Source organism: Oreochromis niloticus, linkage group LG17 (assembly GCF_001858045.2).
Source record: "Oreochromis niloticus isolate F11D_XX linkage group LG17, O_niloticus_UMD_NMBU, whole genome shotgun sequence".
NCBI classification, from domain to species: Eukaryota; Metazoa; Chordata; class Actinopteri; order Cichliformes; family Cichlidae; genus Oreochromis; species Oreochromis niloticus.
Genome location: NC_031981.2, coordinates 21,211,697 through 21,229,298, shown reverse-complemented (window position 1 = coordinate 21,229,298; position 17,602 = coordinate 21,211,697). Strand labels below are relative to the sequence as shown.

At 40.0% G+C, this 17,602-nt stretch overlaps 1 protein-coding gene and 1 long non-coding RNA gene across 3 annotated transcripts in view; one reads left to right on the top strand and one right to left on the bottom strand.

Moving 5' to 3' along the window:
- The window catches only part of cpm (carboxypeptidase M), a 28,467-nt gene extending 13,176 nt beyond the window's left edge, over positions 1-15,291 (bottom strand). For both annotated transcript variants that reach the window (XM_005463490.4, XM_005463492.4), the window contains exons 1-4: positions 15,186-15,291; positions 13,714-13,896; positions 7,929-8,026; positions 374-546 (exon numbers count right to left, since the gene is read on the bottom strand). In XM_005463490.4, coding sequence (XP_005463547.1) covers positions 374-546; positions 7,929-8,026; positions 13,714-13,882 — 440 coding nt within the window. In that variant the 5' untranslated portion in view covers positions 13,883-13,896; positions 15,186-15,291. The remainder of the gene's footprint in view (positions 1-373; positions 547-7,928; positions 8,027-13,713; positions 13,897-15,185) is intronic.
- LOC112842695 (uncharacterized) lies at positions 11,724-14,395 on the top strand. Its single transcript, XR_003214650.1, has 3 exons — positions 11,724-11,803; positions 13,683-13,925; positions 14,245-14,395. It is a non-coding gene; the product is annotated as an uncharacterized LOC112842695 (long non-coding RNA).
- Positions 15,292-17,602: the final 2,311 nt, after the last annotated feature.

Here is a 17,602-nt window from a genome sequence, read left to right as displayed (position 1 = left end):
AGCAGCTACAGAGGCAGATATGTCCCTCAGGAGGGAGTCATGCATATTGCATGAGCATGCAGCAAATAAAGCTCTGAGTCCTCAACAACGGCTCAGTTGTTCTCTTGTACAATTTCACTTCCTACTGTTTAACGTAAGAGTTTAGTTCATGCCTTTGAGTTCATCTTTAGGAGTTTTTGCTAAAATACACACTGCACACAGAGAGCAACACAATCAGCAGTGTTCAATCTCTCTTTTAGCTCTGTTTTTGGTCTCCATCTCCCAGTCAGGAAACGTCTGTTTGCCGTCTTAATGTTTTACCAGTTGCTGATGAGCATAGGGTGTACAGCAGGTCTCTCGAAACTTAAAACAGAGGTAAAACTGTTTGCGTTACCTGCCCTGGCCATTGTAGCAGTCCTTGTCTGCTACATCAAAGCCGTCGGGGTTCATTGTCGGCAGGATGTGGATACGTGTGCTGTTCAGCAACCTTAAGGACCATGTTTCGTTGCTACGGTAACTGCGCACCAGCTCATCTATTAGCTGAAGGAGCAGCACTCGCCCAAGAACCTGAAAGCACACAAACATGCACAAAGAAATTTAGGGAAAAACAAATGTTGTAATGGAATTTATGGCTTGTTCTCACACATAAGTGATAAGTGAACAGCACAAAGTTTACATTATGCATTATGCAGGATTCATATTCAGGAGAATGGGTGAACAGATGTTAGTGCAGGTATGGTCAACCAACTGTGAAGTAATCACTTCCACTTCCGCCAATATAACATAATGTCTTTCCACCATAACAAAAGACATTATGTTATTCACCTCCTACATGCAGCTGGGCCATCCCTGTGGCTCATCGTAGAGCTAAAACACCCGTCGAGGTCAGTCCTCCTAAACGCTCCACTGAGACTAACCTTTGACTAACCCACGAAAAACATGATTACATATGAAAAACAGTAGAAAAGATGATGTTTCCAGGTTAATCTGAGTATCTGAATGGGTTAACGAATGAACTCCAAGTTTATGGGTGTCCAGGGTTCATTTTGGCTAAATGGATGGTTTGCACAGCGTGAAAACTGCAGTGAAGTCAATAAATATTCAGATCAGTTCAGTTTTCTTTTAGTGATATGTGTGGAAAGTTTAAGTATTTCCAGATGAGGACGTTAAGTTTAGTTGCAAAATTGTATAAACTGGTATCACATGACAGTACAGGCAGACACAGTCGAGGTTAATTTCAGTTGTTAGCTCTTCAATAATAATATAACTTCCTTAACATGAAGAAATGTTTATTTTCATTGTTTAACAGCTTCAGTTATTTAAAAAAAAATTAGAGTGATTTTTTTTTCATAAACTTTACAATGCAGTGCTTTCACTTTATTGGGCTAACAGTGAGTTTAACTTTTAATTTCATTCCACCATTGCTCTGTTTTCTGTGTGTTGACCCTGCATGTTCCAGCCTGAAGAAAACAGCGGGGGAGGAAGTGATGTCGTGAGTCAGCGAGGAATTGAAATGCAATCCAGGGACGAGTCACGATGAGGCATTTTTTCCGGATACAGGCGGCTTATTGGACGATGAAGACAGTGTAGGGAGGAGGAAGAAAAACATATTTGTGAATGAATGAGAGCCTTGGGAGTGGGAATGACAGAAGGGTGGGAAAGGTGTGTATCCAAAACCACATCACACACACACACACACACACTCACACACATGTCAGGACTAGCGCTGCCTCCAGCCATCATATTGCTTTCCTCCGTCACTCATTTAAACTCCCTCCATCTTTTCTCTCTGTTGCCATCACACGAAAACACACATTTGTATTTTTAGTTTTGCATCTTTAAACTGTGATTTATCTTTTTACTTTCTATCAGCCGAACATCACTGACACGCTCTGTTACGTTAGGCAACTGTTCCTTCATCAGGGTCGGTGTGGAGCCAGTTTTCAGCGCGGGAAATTTTATCCACCAACACTTTTTTCATGGTTGAGGAAATTCGATAAAGTAAGCTACTGTTAGTTCTGGCTTTCCTGTGTTTTGTACAATCGACACATTCCTTATCAGTCTCTATGGAAACACTAACTCAAGGATCGTTGGCTTTGGACGAGCTGCTCTTTGTTGCTCCTCTTTCTCTGCTAAATGGCGCTAAAAAGTCAGAAAGCGGAAACCATCACATAGCAGCTGCTGATTCAAGCATTTCGGAGGTCCAGGTCAGTCTCCACAGAGAGGAGGGGACGCCCTGCAGTTGTGAGAGGCAATGCCTCGAACAGCGACTGTTGGTGCAATATAAATAAAACTGAACTGAACTAAACAACCAAATGGAAGAGTTATAAAAAAATTCCCCTATGAAGATGTTGTGATAGAGGACAAAACAGGTTTTTTTTCAGCAGGATATAAACTTGTCTGCTGTAAATGCAGGCATTTTAACATCGAAGTCTATTCATCCACTCACCCCCAAGCAGTCGCGGCAGATGTCCACCCCTCCCTAAGCCTGGTTCTGCTGGAGGAGTTTTTCCTTCCCACCATCGCCAGAGTGCTTGCTTTGATTTTTGGGGTTTTCTCTTTTTTCTTTGTATTATTGTACTGTCTTTTCCTGACAATATAAAGTGCTCTGAAGCAATTATTGCTGTGGTTCAGTGCTATATAAATAAAATTGAACTGAATATTGGAACTGACTCTCTGCTAGACCCTCAAATAGTCATTAGAGGAACAGCAGATTTTGGCTTCCCTTCATCCCTCTCTGTGGGCACAGGTGATATTGGCAGTTGACAGCGGATCTATTCCAGATTGTTTTTCTTGGGCTTTACTTGAGCAGTTTTGCATGTTTCACAGTTCCCTTCACATTCTGTCTTAAATAGGCTGTTTTCAAACGGGCCCCCCTTGAAGTTTTATTCTCTCCCTATGACATCATCCAGATCCATGAGCAGAAAAAAACATCTGAAATGAAGCAGTGTGAAGCTTGAGCTTTTGGCTTACACACACTGACCTCATTATTTGAAACTCTGGCCAACTTTGGCTTAATTTCATATGAATATCCACCACCGAAAAACATCATACAGTATTGTGCAAAAGTCTTGGCCACCCCATAGCTCTGCAGTTTAGAAAATGGGAAATAAGGGCAGTGATTTACTGAATTAGGTAAATGTAAAGTAAAATATCCCAAGTAAGTTTATGCTAAAAAAAAGTCAAGTCTAATTACTGATATCTTAAAATCTAGCAGCCGTTACTGGATGAAACCAAAATATATGGTGGTGTTTGCCACCCATACAGTCCATGTGTCATTGAACAATTCCTCCAACAAGTTTAGATAACAAGATTAAAGCCGTCCAGCCGTGTTTATGTGACCTAATGTTGAGTGAAGCTGAGGTGAACCTCAGTGTTTGTCTACAGCTTGCAGCTGAACTTCCCTGGAAGACAAGAGAGCACCGATGTGCCCTCATTTTCTTTGTCGCCCACACGAACGCAAAACCAGTGTTTTCTTTCTTTACAAAAAAACTAGGGAGAAAATCACACCATGTCACAGAAAGAGCTGGTAGGCGTTGGCTGTTGCTTATTGTTAGATATTTCAGTAATGATTTAACGGTTGGATCCTCCAAAGAACTACCTCCCTTTGTCACCTGTTTGACGGGTAATGTGCAACAGAAATTTACATCACTGCAAAAAGTGTGTCCTAATTAATTCACAGAAGCAGCACATGTGAAAACCCTGATTCTGAGTAGAAATCTGTCAGATTATGACAAAAAAGCGATCATGTTTGAAACTGCCAAACACATGACGATGTTCCAAAGATATTTATTCCCATTAGTGTCTTTTATATTTATTAATATCACATTGCGACTCTGCGCTATTACCTCTGTGCTCTTCAGTTTTGTTGGAGTCAAATGTTGAATGTTGTCATTGTTTTAAATAAATAAATAAATATATGGATGGTGCATAAGGTCTGCAGCAACCAAGGGCAGTCAATCAAATCTTTATTTTGAACGCAAAAGTAACAAAATGTAAATTAAACACAAAGTCAGTGAAAGTCGTCACTCCTTTGCAACTCATCTCATATATTTGCTTTATTATACAACCTAAAATGTATTTATATGCTATAAATAAATATGCCTAAGGCTTTAAACAAACATAGTCAAATATATTAAAATTAATCTCAAGGGGAACATGAACACCTGAGGCAAATTGTTCAGGATTCATCATTCAGGGAACAGAAATGTCCAAAATCACACAGACATCGATCCAAGAGTAGAAATCACATTTGAAGAGAGAAACGTGAACTTTCAGTGACACTGTAGGAAAATACTTTCACTTTAAAATCAAGATCTAGCCACTGGGGAACATGAACATCTGTGCAAAAGCTGTTGAGTCATTTACAATATGACAGATGTTGTCATTAAAATAGACAAAAAATAGAATTAGAATAACAAACACGCTTCCAAGTGAATCCAAAGAAAGGTCAGTGCAGCACACTCAGAGTACGAGGTTAATGAGTGAAAGGAGGAAGTGCCTCCTGTTTAAATTTTTATTACCATCCTTCAGGCGAAGTTTAAAGCCGCTGAAAGTTCTCTGTTTGATTTAGTGTTACTAAACATTTCTAACACGCAAGACTGCATTCTTGCTGCTGACATTATTCTGCCAGGCCATGATGGCTGTTTGTATTTTGCACATCTGAGCACCGATGACAGAAACATCCTCCGACCTCTTCCTCGCTCACTCAGAGTTTCTGTTATGCGGTGGATATACGATGGATGTTCTTTGCTTCCTGCACTGCAAAATTTACTAAACAACAGTTTCCAACTCAAAGCACAGTTTAAAACAAACAGGACGTGAAAAAGAAAGTACACACTCTTTCACTTTAAGCCCTAGGTTAATAAAAACAGTCATCTGGTCCTTAAGTCTATCATTCTACACCTCAAAGATCAGACAGTGCAACGGTCAGAGATACTGCAACAAACTCCAAGTGCTCCACCTCCGACTCTACAGGCCTCCGTTAGCATGCTAAATGTTAAAGTTCATGACAGCACAGTTAGAAACAAACTGAGCAAGTATGTTTTGTTTGGAAGGGTTGCAGGAGAAAGCCTCTTCTCTCTAAAACAAACATGAAAGCATGGCTTTGGTGCGGAAAAACACATCAGGACAAACTGCAACACTTCTAAGTGGAAATCTTTGTCCATGATGCAAAGCACTGGAGGAAGCCAAACCAAACACCACATACCAGCTCTCAGCACGGTGGTGAAGGGATGATTTGGTCACCTTACAGTCACTGAGTGGACCGTAAACTCGTACAGCAAAGTATTCTAGAGTCAGTGTGAGACCCACAGCTGTCAGCAGTCAGCAGTTATTATTGCTAAAAGCGTCTCAACAAGGTGTGGGCTGTAGTTTGTTTCTCACACACTGATTCTGCATTGTAGTTTAGTTTAGTTTAGTTACATAAATGATGACACAATGTAAAATGTTGGGTTGATGCTACTCTGAGGTTGTTTTTAAATAAATTCATATTTACACTTTTAATATCATTTTTTCCTCCTATGCTTTTCAGTTTAGCTTTTTCTTTTAGCTCTATAACATGCTTTTTTTTTTTTACACATTGTGCATCAAATACACTAAATATGTAATAATAAATAAGTTTCATTTTCAGAATGTTTCAACCTGCCCCTCTGCTATGTAATACAGAACTGAGCTGGAAGTCAGTGTGGGGAAAATAAAGATGCGATAAAATGAAGATACAATAAAATTTGTCTGTCTGCCTGATCAAGCTCACTGCTTCACTGCTGTTGGCGCCTCGGAGGCCAAGTCAGAGTTTCTCAATGTTAATCAGTAGAAGCTGTGGCAGAACGCATGTGAGCCTCACAGGAAATAAACTCTACTCAGAAACTCCTGAGTACTCGCAGACAGTGCACGCTACACGGCACCTTTTCAGCGTTCCCATTCACCACCCTGCTGTTTCCATGTGTATGTATGGGGAGACTCGGAGAAAGGGCCGTGTTCCTCTGAGCCGATACACGCCACTGGTTCTGTTTGTGCATGTGTGTCCAGGCGTAACATGTCTATTTAAGGACACTTCCATTGACTTTCACACACATTTGCAGTGTGCAGCTGTCCACTGTCACCATGGCAACCTGACACTGGTCAAAGGTTTAAGTCTGGTTTTAAGGACATTCATGCAGACTTAATTTGTCTTATCCCAATGGGATTATTAGACTATTAAATGATGTTTGTGATTACATTGTGTTATTAGAATAACCTTTGTGTTCACAGTTTGAATTTTTTCTGTTTTTTCCAGTCAGAACAAAACTTGTTGTTAGTGTATACTTACTTGGGACACACAGATGACCTAACTCTGGCTGAATGTGCTGTGTAACACTGCAGATCAAGCAAATCATTTTCCTCTAAAACGAAAGTTTGAAAACTTTTGCACAAAATCTGAGAATCGTCACGTTGAAAATGCATATAAGGTATTTTATTTTTTAAATATGGCTCCCAAGGGTCAAACACTCAAATACTGCATACTGTCATTTAGAATAAAAGCTAACTGATTTACCTGTGTACTCTTGTGAAGAAATAGAATAAAAAGTCAACTGTAGCTTTTTATCTGCAGAACTTCACAGATTAAGGGTCTCAGTGCCCTCAGTTTTTAGTTTTCCATTAGGTGGTAGAACCTGGTATCAGGTACTGTTTTAGTACTACTGGGGTTCCAAGTGACCTGAGTCGGGCCAAAGATGTGATGTCAACAGAATGCACACCACTGATTGGCCAGAGAGTGACATCACTGGATGATCATGAAAGTGACTCCTTCACGTCATGGCACAGTTTTCATTTTGAACCATTTCTTGATGGTGACTAGATGACAAAAAAAGACTACCAGGTCATTGTCAAAGTGTTTGTTGGGTTTAATGAGAAACATTTATAGAAATATGAAAATATTATATTAAACTTTCCACAAACCTGTGCTCAAAGAGCTGTGCGACCAAAGATCCTGCATAATGCTGTCTCCCTGTTAAGGTTGGTGCTAGACTGAATCACACAGTACAGTGCTGTGATTAGCTTACATGCCGTTGGCTGCACTTCACTTTCTCCTGATCCGTGTTTGGTGTAATCAAACCACCTGTGCATACAGTTGTAATTATGAGTGTTGCTTTGTGATGTGGTTAAAAGGAGGTTGTTTATTCTTGTTTTGTGGTCAGAAGAAGTGAGGCATCATACAGGGTTAGTTTCCTCTAAACATCCAGCAGGTCATTGAGAGCCCAACCAAGGGTGGAGTTGGGTTTTGGCCACATGCTAAATGAGCAAATCTTCAAAACCTTGAAAATGCCATCTTTCAGATCAGGCATGTTACATGGCGTGACAGACAGAAGCCACGCCTCCAATCCATTTCTGTTTTAAAACGGAACAGTGAGGCATTCAAAGTCAGCTGCCTGTCACATTCTTATGTTCTCTATACTATGAGCTTCATTCAGATGTACAATAGCCATTCATATACATATAATAAGAGACACTTTCTTCCATTACAAGTATTCCCAGTTACTAACTGACCTGCCCAAGTATACAAAGAACCTGAGATTAGTGTTTCTTTGCTGTGCCAGCTGGTCGATTGTTTCTTTCCGTTGTTAAGTTTTTTTCATGGCAGTTATTTACGTTGAATTCATATTTGTATTATATTTCTTCATATTTGTTTTATTGTTGTGTAACGCTGTAATGTTGACTCGGCACAATGTCCATTTCTATCTGAGAATAATGCAGGTCATCACACACTGTTGTCCACACACAAAGGAATCCACAGACTCTGGACTCTGAATGGCTTTTGTTGATCTCTTTTGTCCTCCTTTAGTCCTGCTTCCTGTTAACAGGGAGTGGCACTCTTCTCTGTGTGTGTGTGTGTGTGTGTGTGTTGTGTGTGTGGTGTGTGTGTGTGTGTGTGTGTGTGTGTGTGTGTGTGTGTGTGTGTGTTGTCTTACCTCATTTCCATGCATGTTACCCACATATTTGAACTCTGGGATGCCAACTGTGTGCTGGTGAGGACTGACACCCAAAGCCAACACCCACAGCTGCTGACCTGAGAGACACGCAGAGCAAACAGAGCCTTCAGGAGAAAGCTTAGAGGTACAGTTTGTGCTGCTCACATCTGCTTAATTGAACATGATGTGCACTGGGACATAAAAATATGTGATTAAGTAACGTTTCATTGTCACCTGGGTTAGTTAAGAATGCTACGAAAAGCACACCAGCATGCACACAAATATTCACTACCAAAAAAGCTTTTCACACTTAAGAGTGACGACATGTGCAATAAAAGCAAGCACACACAAAATACGACAGAAACCAACAATAAAAATCACAAAATAAATAAAACTCTGAATGTCCACCCGGTCTCCAGAGACCTGCTTCTCTAAATTGGCTGTGAGCGTTCATCGCTGACAGACTGACTGAGGAGAAAAATGAATTACAACATTCAATACGGTCAGCATTCAGTACTAAGAAAGTAAGCAGCAATTCAAAACATGTGAACGTGAAAGTGATCTCTCTCTCTTGACATCCAGTAACCCTGCTCTGTCCACATAAGTATCCCATGCTGCCTTTCTGCCTGCATCCTGTGAATTATTGCTATCTGTTGTCTTTGAAGGTCAGTTTGATGATAAGCCGCCAAAATCCATCCTTGTAGGGCCCTCCCTGTGTCCTGTTAACAAATTCTGGAGCCTTCAGATTAGTACATGCACTACTGTGTAAAAGTCCACCCCTTATTTCTTTATATTATTAATGGTACAGTTATTTATTAAAAATTACAAGGTCCACAGTCTAGTTAAGTAAACAGTAGAAAGTTAATTCTCTTCATCTGAACACAGCTTTGTCACGGGGAGACAGGCTTCATCAGCCATGTTCAGTGTCAGCTGACTGCAGGTTTCCCCAACCTTTAGTTTCCCCTGGTTCAGCGTTCCTCCCTGTCCCCGATGTGTACATCCTCATCATTGAAAGTGAGGTCACCTGGTGAGGTAGCTCTTCTATGGCGATTTCTGGATGGTGTTACAGGGTGGATCAAACTATATTCTGTGTTCTTAATTTAATCAGTTTTAACAAAAATCTCCAACACCATTGGTTGATATGCTGCCCAAACCATGACAGAGCCTCCGCCGTGTTTTACAGATGGCCGTAGACTGTCCCTGTTGGACCTCTCTCCTGACCTCCTCCATACATGTTGGTCATGATTTGAAGCGATTATCACTCAACCAAATCTGTTTCACTGACTTTCAGTCCAGTTTTTGTGTAATTTTCATACCTCAGCCTTTTCTCCGTGTTTCCCTCCTTAAGAATAAACACATTTCAACTGAGACCATTTCTGATGAGGCTTCAGTGAACGGTAGATGATCAGCTGAAAGTCCAGATTCACTGCATGACTTTCACATACTGTTTATCTGCTGTATTTTTTTTTAATGCCTGACGCTTATTCTTTTGTCCTTGTCTTGTCTGTTTTCAATTTTAAATTAGGTCTATGTAAAGTTATCTGTTATGTTTAGACAAACCACTGGTTCATTCCTCGAGATCGGAGCCTGTTTTGTGCTTCAATGATTCAAAGGTCAAGAAAATGAAATATTCTACTGAAAATGGTCAGAAGGACTGAACTGAAAGTGAGTAAAAAAAAACACAGCCAAAGAGAAAGATCTGCTCTTCTCTGCTTGGCTTTTTCTTCTCACATATTTCTTCAAATATCTGATCAAGGTTACACACACTGATATGAAAAATTCACCCCTGCACAGCTGTAAGATGGGGTAAATTATTTAGAAAGAAAAACAAACTTTTATATCAGGCTGTAAGTGTGATTATTTCTGCTGTAAAGTTGGACATTTTAAGAGTCTATGGGAACTAGAGAAACTGCAGCTGTGCATTTATTCCCCTGCTTACTTCCATTTTATTTCTGGAAACATCTGGAATACCATTTTACTTTAAGGTCAGTTTCAGATACGTTGAAGGGCGGAGGAACACTAAATGTTCAGCTTGTCCATCACCATGTGTCCATGCCAAACAGCACTCTGCTTTATCACACATTTGACCTTAAATGGAGACAAAATTTACAAAATCAAAGTTGTGATGTGTTAAACTGAGGCTCATAAAGGGATATGAGGAAGTGGGAAGCGGGCTCATTTTATCATTTTTCAAAAAATATATGTTTTTTTTCTTGTTTTGCAACCAGACGAGTCGCTTCCTGTTGGTTAGAAAGAATCATATCAATGCATCTTTCACATGTTTACACGTAATGTTTTTAATGTTTGCCGTAAACTGAAGGACAATAAATATTCTTTATCTGTTGTATTAAAAGAAACTAAAATAAGTTAATATTTTTAATCAAAGGATTTAATCCCTCTTTGCTCTTTCAGTGTCTTTGAACTCTGTGCTTTGGTTTGGCAACCTGCAATTTTGAGGTTTAAATTTTGCCTCTGTCAGTTAGTCAGTTTCCTCACAGGCACACACACCCACCCACACACACTTCTGTAACTGTACTGTGTGCCAGTACTACTGGTTACTCAATGAATGAAACTACAAGTCTCAACAAGCCAGGAACACACACTCATGTAAATCACGGCAAAGTGTGACTCAGTCATCAGAGCAGCAGCCTGAGGGAAAAACTGACTCGTTGCACAAAGACAAGATGAGACTGAAAATGCACAAACACACTCGGGCTGGACGGAGGCCAGCTGGTGTCCCAGATTAGCTCAGATTAGCTGTGTGTGTGTCAGATTAAGGAGTCTGGGATTAAATTATAAACTGTATACTGTCCTGTCATACGATCCACCAACAGACACAGAGTCAGGTCAGTCAGTCATTGGTGGGTATAGAGACTGATGCCTGATGCTTCATCAATTAACCATCATTCCCATTGTGGCGTCTAAATCTAAATCTACGTCTGCTGTACTGTATTTCCTGCAGTCGCCTCAAACAGAATTCATTGTTACTCACTTTTTGTCAGAGATTTAATGTTAAATGGATGAAATTGTCATTTTCTTTTTCCAAACCAATAAGAATTGCACAAATCTGGGGTCTGAATACTGAATGCTTCTTTGTGGAGTTTGCATGTCTCTACTTGTGCCTGCCTCCAGCTTCCTCCCACAGTCCAAAGACATGCCTGTTAGCTTGGTCATTCTAAATTATCCGTGGATGTAGAGGCAAAACAAAAGTACACACCAACCATCAGTTTTTCTATTAAGTGTGGTTTTACTGCACTCTGGCAGTGTGTTTGGGATAACTGTCGTGCTGAAAAATGAAGGTGCAGGCAATCAGATGCTCTCCAGATGGTATTGAAAGCTGGATCAAAAGCTGGTGGTACTGCGTTTGTGATTTCATCAATTTTGAGAAGATCAAAATCACTGGTTGAAATGAAGCCCCAAACTGAGTCACACAGAGTGTCCATCGTTTTTTACAGATGGCTGTAGACTCTCACAGTTGGATCTCTCTCCTGACCCCCTCCGTACATACTCACAATGATCTGAAGATTTCAATTTTGTATTCATCATTTCATAAGACCTGTAGCCACTGACACAACACTGGTTCATCCCTTGAGTTATGATTCATAGGTTGGAGTTAAGTGCCTAAAAATAAAGAAAAACAAACATTCCTCTGGTACAAAGACTGGACTGAAAATGAGTGAAAACCTTCTTAAAGCCTGGAGAGCTCATGCTTTAGAGCAGGGCTGTCAAACTCCAGTCCTCAAGGGCCAGTGTCCTGAAACTTTAACATGTGTCCCTGCAGCAACACACCTGAATAAAATTAGTAGGTCATTAGAAAGACTATAGATCTTGACTGCATGCTGAGGTGGCAACCCCTAAACCCTACTCAAATAAATGTAAGTAAATGTCAGTGTTTGGAAAATTGTACTTCTAAAAGTACTGTTATTGCAACATGTTAATTCACTCATGAGCTGCTGTAACACAAATCAATTGGCTAAACTGCCACCTCAGCATGCAGTCAAGATCTATAGTCTTTCTAATGACCTACTAATTTTATTCAGGTGTGTTGCTGCAGGGACACATGTTAAAGTTTCAGGACACCGGCCCTTAAGGACTGTGCTTTAGAGCAAGTCTGGCTTTTTAGCAGCAAGTCCAAGACTTTAGCACTGCACAATACATGATACCCACCGAAGAGAAAATTGTTAAGAGGGTGTTGTGTTGCAGGATTATGAAAGGTTGTCTTCTAATATTTGGAAAGAAGGAAGTCCCATTATGACCTAACGTCTCTTCTCAGAATGTAAAAAAAAAAACTGAATTTGCCTCAGAAGTGAAAGTTTAGTAGATGCAGATTTAAAGTAGTCAGGTTTCAAATGTTCAAATGCAGATGACTGTGATTAGACAGTGGCAGAGGCTGATTTTGCTCATACTTTCAGAAATATAAGGCCAGCCAGCGATATTCACTTATGAGACATTTTTCACAGGCAGGAGGATAAGTAGTAAGACAGCAGCAATTAATAATAAACAGGAGAAATATATAGAAATCAAGAGAAAAGGCTATGGAGCCCCGCAAGGGACATTGGAGGAAAAAAAATTAAGATCATTTTCAAAACCCCTGCAACCTTTCGCTACTCAGATTATGATATATAAGTCACCTAGACGGCTTAAAAATGTTATTGTTTGGCTTTTGTCAGTATTTTATTTGTTCCTCAGTAAATTGGTTTGGCTGAGATTAAAGTTCTGGTTTTCACACAGCTGAATAAACGTAAAACAGCAAACTGATTAAACAGAAGTGTGAGATGGTCGAGAATTTACTCCAATGTCCTGTTATATTTTAGATAGCAAGGAGCAGATGGCTGAGTTTATTAAACTTCACCAACACAGCTGGTGATGCAAATCTGAAGGCTAGACCGTCCCATTTCACAGCCTTGCACTTCCGGCCTTCTCGGTCTTCGGAGGACCCGGCCCACGTAGACCGCAAAGGCCGGATCCTTCGAAGGATGCGGCTGGGATCTTGCTCCTGAGTTACTTTTGCGAGGTCCCGCAAAAGTTTTGCGGGATCTTGCAAAAGTTCATCTTCGTTTTTTTTTTTTTTCTCCAATTGTCCCTTGTGGGGCTCCGTAAAAGGCACACAGTAGAGGACAGGTGCAAAGTGTTCGGAAGTAGTGCAAAAGGACTCCATGTGTGGTTGTGCAAGTCATTCATGTATGCAGTTTTGAATATCAAATGCAATGAAAAATAGAGAACGTTAGAAGCATTTCTTGATCTTGACAAACTGAATCATGAGGAGAACAAAAAAGTGTGCAGACTCACTGCAGCAGATACAAATTATCCCAGTCTGTCAGTCGAGCTGAGAAAGCTGAAACTGTTCACTTATTAACCAGATTCAGTTCATTTTCATTTCCGCAGCACCGGCTCATAGCAGCAGCTGCCTCAGGCTCAAACCTCAACACTGTTTACACATCTGGCAAAATCACCGTTTTAGATTCTTTCACTGAGCTGTTGCTGGGTGGATATCCCTTAAATAAGAGCTCCTCATCTCAAAAAAGCCCCAAGACATTGGCGCAGGAACAATAACCTCCTTTATTCTGTTATCACCGTATCTGATAATGGCTATCAAAATAAAATGACTCTAATAAAAATATGCTAAACACATGCTGCGGGGGAAGTTTTCACAAGGAACACATCCGCACAGGAAATCTTGTTATTCTGATCATCACAAGTTGTCATTTCACACCTTTTGTCATTTCAACTCCCAACTAAGTCTTAGAATTACAGGTGGGACAGGAAGCGGAAGGAGCAGCGTTACCTTTTGAAGACTGGCCGATGCTGTACAGGTGTGTTATGTCGGGATTGGAGGTGCTGACCTGCTTGAGGTACTGCTCAATCTCATGGTTGTTGTGATACCGAAACTCCAACGCCCAGGTGGGTGTGAAGAGGAAGAAGGGAGGGAGGAGGAAGAGGAGGAGTGATAACATCACTGCAGTATGACCTGTGGAGGGAAACAAAACGATTTTTAAAGTAAATGAAATAATTTAAACATCTTCACTGACATTCTACTCATTTTTACAAGTTTTTATAACTCTACAGAGTACGATAATCAGATAATCAATGACGTTCATGCACAGAGTCCGTCTTGAAACAAGTCTCGCCCCCTTTAAATGTCTCTGGGCAATTATTTGGGCAGTTAAGTTTAAGCTTTCTGTAAATTAACTCTAATTTCAGTTGTTAGCTGCACATAAAAATGCATGTATATAATCACAATATGGTTTGATTAAAAACTGCATTAAAAATTAGCTGACATTGCCTAGAAATAATCTTTTGAATTTTTTTCCTCCAGGATGTTATACTTCCAGAAGAAAAAACAGCTTTGCTGCTGCATAATCCTCTTGTTCCTTGAGAGCCATACCTCCCACTTATAAAGTCTCTGCTTGAAAATAAAGGACTCCAACATCCTGAATTTTAAGGAATTTTGTTAGCATCACATCACTGTTCAGTACTAATTCTCAACCTCAGGAGAAAGAAGCAAGTAAGTCTTCATGTACACAGCTAGTAAAACCAGTCATATAAAACATGATCTACTGAGATAAAAAATGTTTTATCTCAGTAGATCATTAATCCAGTGAGGAGACGCTTTGTAGGATTAGATTATATTACTCTGCATATTTCTTGTTGACTAAGTTGTGCCATTTAAACATTTTTGGTAGAATTAAAAAGGAATATTTGAGTTTAAATGCAACAAAACACGGAAACCTGCCAAATAAAACACTTAATAAGACAATATCAATGAGCAAATAACCCGTGAATTGTTGTTATTATTATTATTATTATTATCATCATCATCATCATCATCATCATCATCATCATTATTATTATTATTATTATTATTATTATTGTTGTTGTTATTCTTGTTCTTGTTAGTAGTAGTAGTAGTATATTTATTATTATTATTAATAGTAATATTACATATTATCAGATGATTAGCGAGACACAGTGAAGTTAACCTGCAGTTTATATATTTTTAAATTTCCTTATTAATCTAATAAACATAAGAGAAACAAATATTTAAAAAATATTTCTGTGAAAACAGTGGCAGAAAAACAAATAAGAAACAAACAAATTTAAATATAAATATATTTAAAAATACATGCTAGTCAAATTCCGAAGGTACTGTTAGTTGTAAAAACCACCCCTGTTTAAAAGAGAAGTAACACAGAGCGTGAATGCGTTTGAGGTCAAGTCTGAGACTGTCAGGTGAGCAGAGACGGTCACGGGTCTTACCTGTCCCCGCGGCCACGAACAACACCGGCAGAAAGACGAACAGAGAGCTGCTGTCTGTCGCTCCTTTCAATGTGTGTTACTCATTCGCCACCGGGTCTGCGTCTTGCTCCGCGGGAGGGGCGGAGCTTGGAGAAGTGTGTGTGTATATGTGTGTTGGGCGCAGGCGCAGGTTGTCGGCAGGTTTGTGAATGAAACAGAGCGCTGATTCATGCAGTCTGTTCAAAGAGACTCACATATGAGTAGATCTGAAAGTGTGGTTGACAGCGACGGGAGCAAAAAAATATCCAAATGCATTCAAAGGAAGAGGAAATGACAGAGGAATAGGCGTTCAGCAAAGAGAGAGGAGGCAAAGGAAAAGGCTTCTAGTGAGCTGTGTGTGAAGATGCACACTAAAGAAGGAGAAAAGGAATTGTATCTATTGGCTCAGCAGAGTGAGCTGGAAAGGATGTGCAGCAGATTAGCGTGATTAAGGATAGGGAAGAAAATTTAAGGAGTGTAGAGACTGTGCTGAGAAGATGAAAGAAGATTAATGAGAAAGAGAAGAGGACAGATTGAGGAGCAGTGTTGGGTAAGTTACTTTAAATTAGTAACTTAGTTACATTACTAGTTACTCCTATCAAAAGTAACTCAGTTACTTCAAGTTACTCGTTACTTTCAAAGTCACTAGTTACTAGGGAAAGTAACTTTGGTTTTACCCAGAATTCTCTTATTAATGTGGTGCTTCCCTAACTGGATACCCAGAAAGGATGCCAGTCTTCTAGCTTGCTTACATGTTAGCACTACCCTGCCACAAGTACACTGTGCCACCTAATGGCCTGAACCTAAAATGGTTAAAATGGCAGTGTAGTAGTGTGAGTGCAAGTTAATGATGATATATATATATATATAAAGATATATTTATTTTTGCCATTTAAATGGACAGAAAGTATGCTTTTAGCAGTGCCAACATTAAACATTAAACAAAGTGCAAAAAATGTAGTGCAAAAATGATTTAACATAAACACGGTGAGGTTTGTCCATTCTTTGTAAACTTGACTGAACTTAACTTTGTAAACTTAACTGCTGAATTGCACCAACTGGAGACCTCATGTTCAGCATTAAAAGTATTTTCAGAGAAAGAGATGAGAAATAAAATTAATAATAAGTATTTTCATCCTGACAAACAGAAATAAAATAAATAATAAGTAGTGCTTCAGAAGCCCAAGTTTAACTTGGAAATATTAACCTCCTTGACCTTGTAGAGCACCACTGAAGGCAACACATCATCATCATATGAGCACTACTCAACTTTGGTTCCATCAAACCAACAATTGTACCTCAAGAGGAGAAGCTTCTCAAACTTATGATCAGACAACTTGTTCCTCTTTGGAGTGAGAATCAGGTTTCCCAGGCTGAAAAGCCTTTCAACTGGGGCACTTGAAGGAGTGGCTGCGTTAAGTTTAAGAGAGAGTTTCTTTATCATCAGGAAATGCTTCAGAGAGTCTAACCCTGTTGCTCCTGATTTGAGGTACTCGGCTACCTCACCTTCAGCAGTCGCATATATGTCCTCATTCTCTTCAAAGGAGAAGAACTCATCCTCTTTGCTAGAACCCGGGTGCTGTGCTGTCTTGGTGGTGCTGGTACCTGGTTTTAGCTGATCTTGCTCAGGGAGAAGTTTTCGACACTCTACCAGCAGACGTGCCTTTGCGAGGTCCTTCCATGCCTGGCCATTTAGAAGTCGGCCATCTCGGATACAACTTTTGATTTTTCAATAGGAAGAGGGCCATGTGACACATCAAACTTATTGGTAATGTCACAAGAAAAACAATGGTGTGCTTGGTTTCAATGTAACTTTATTCTTTCATGAGTTATTTACAAGTTTCTCTTTGTTCACAGCCATTGACCTGTTAAAGAGGTTAACACGTGAGGAGCGGATCGAAATTGTGTTGATATCTGGTGAACGCAGTAACCGGGTCATTGCAGCAGATTTCAATGCAAGACACCCTACGAGACCACCCATCTCCCATGCTACAGTTAGCAAACTGCTTGTTAAGTTTCGTGAAACTGGTTCAGTGTTGGATTTGCCAAAATGTGGATGCAAGAAAACTGTCACTAATGACGAAACATCAGTGGCTGTCCTAGCTTCATTCAGCAAGAGCCCACAGCGTAGCACTCGCCGCATGTCACTGGAGAGTGGCATTAGTCGAACATCCCTTCGGCGGATATTAGCTACTCACAAATGGCACCTTTACAAACTCCAGCTACTGCAGCATCTCAATGAGGATGACCCAGAACGGCGCACAGAATTTGCAGAATGGGCAAAACAAAAATTGGAACAGGACCCTCAGTTCACGCAGAAGATTTTGTTCAGTGATGAGGCAAACTGTTATGTGAATGGTGAAGTTAACAAACATAACCACCGCTATTGGTCTGACACT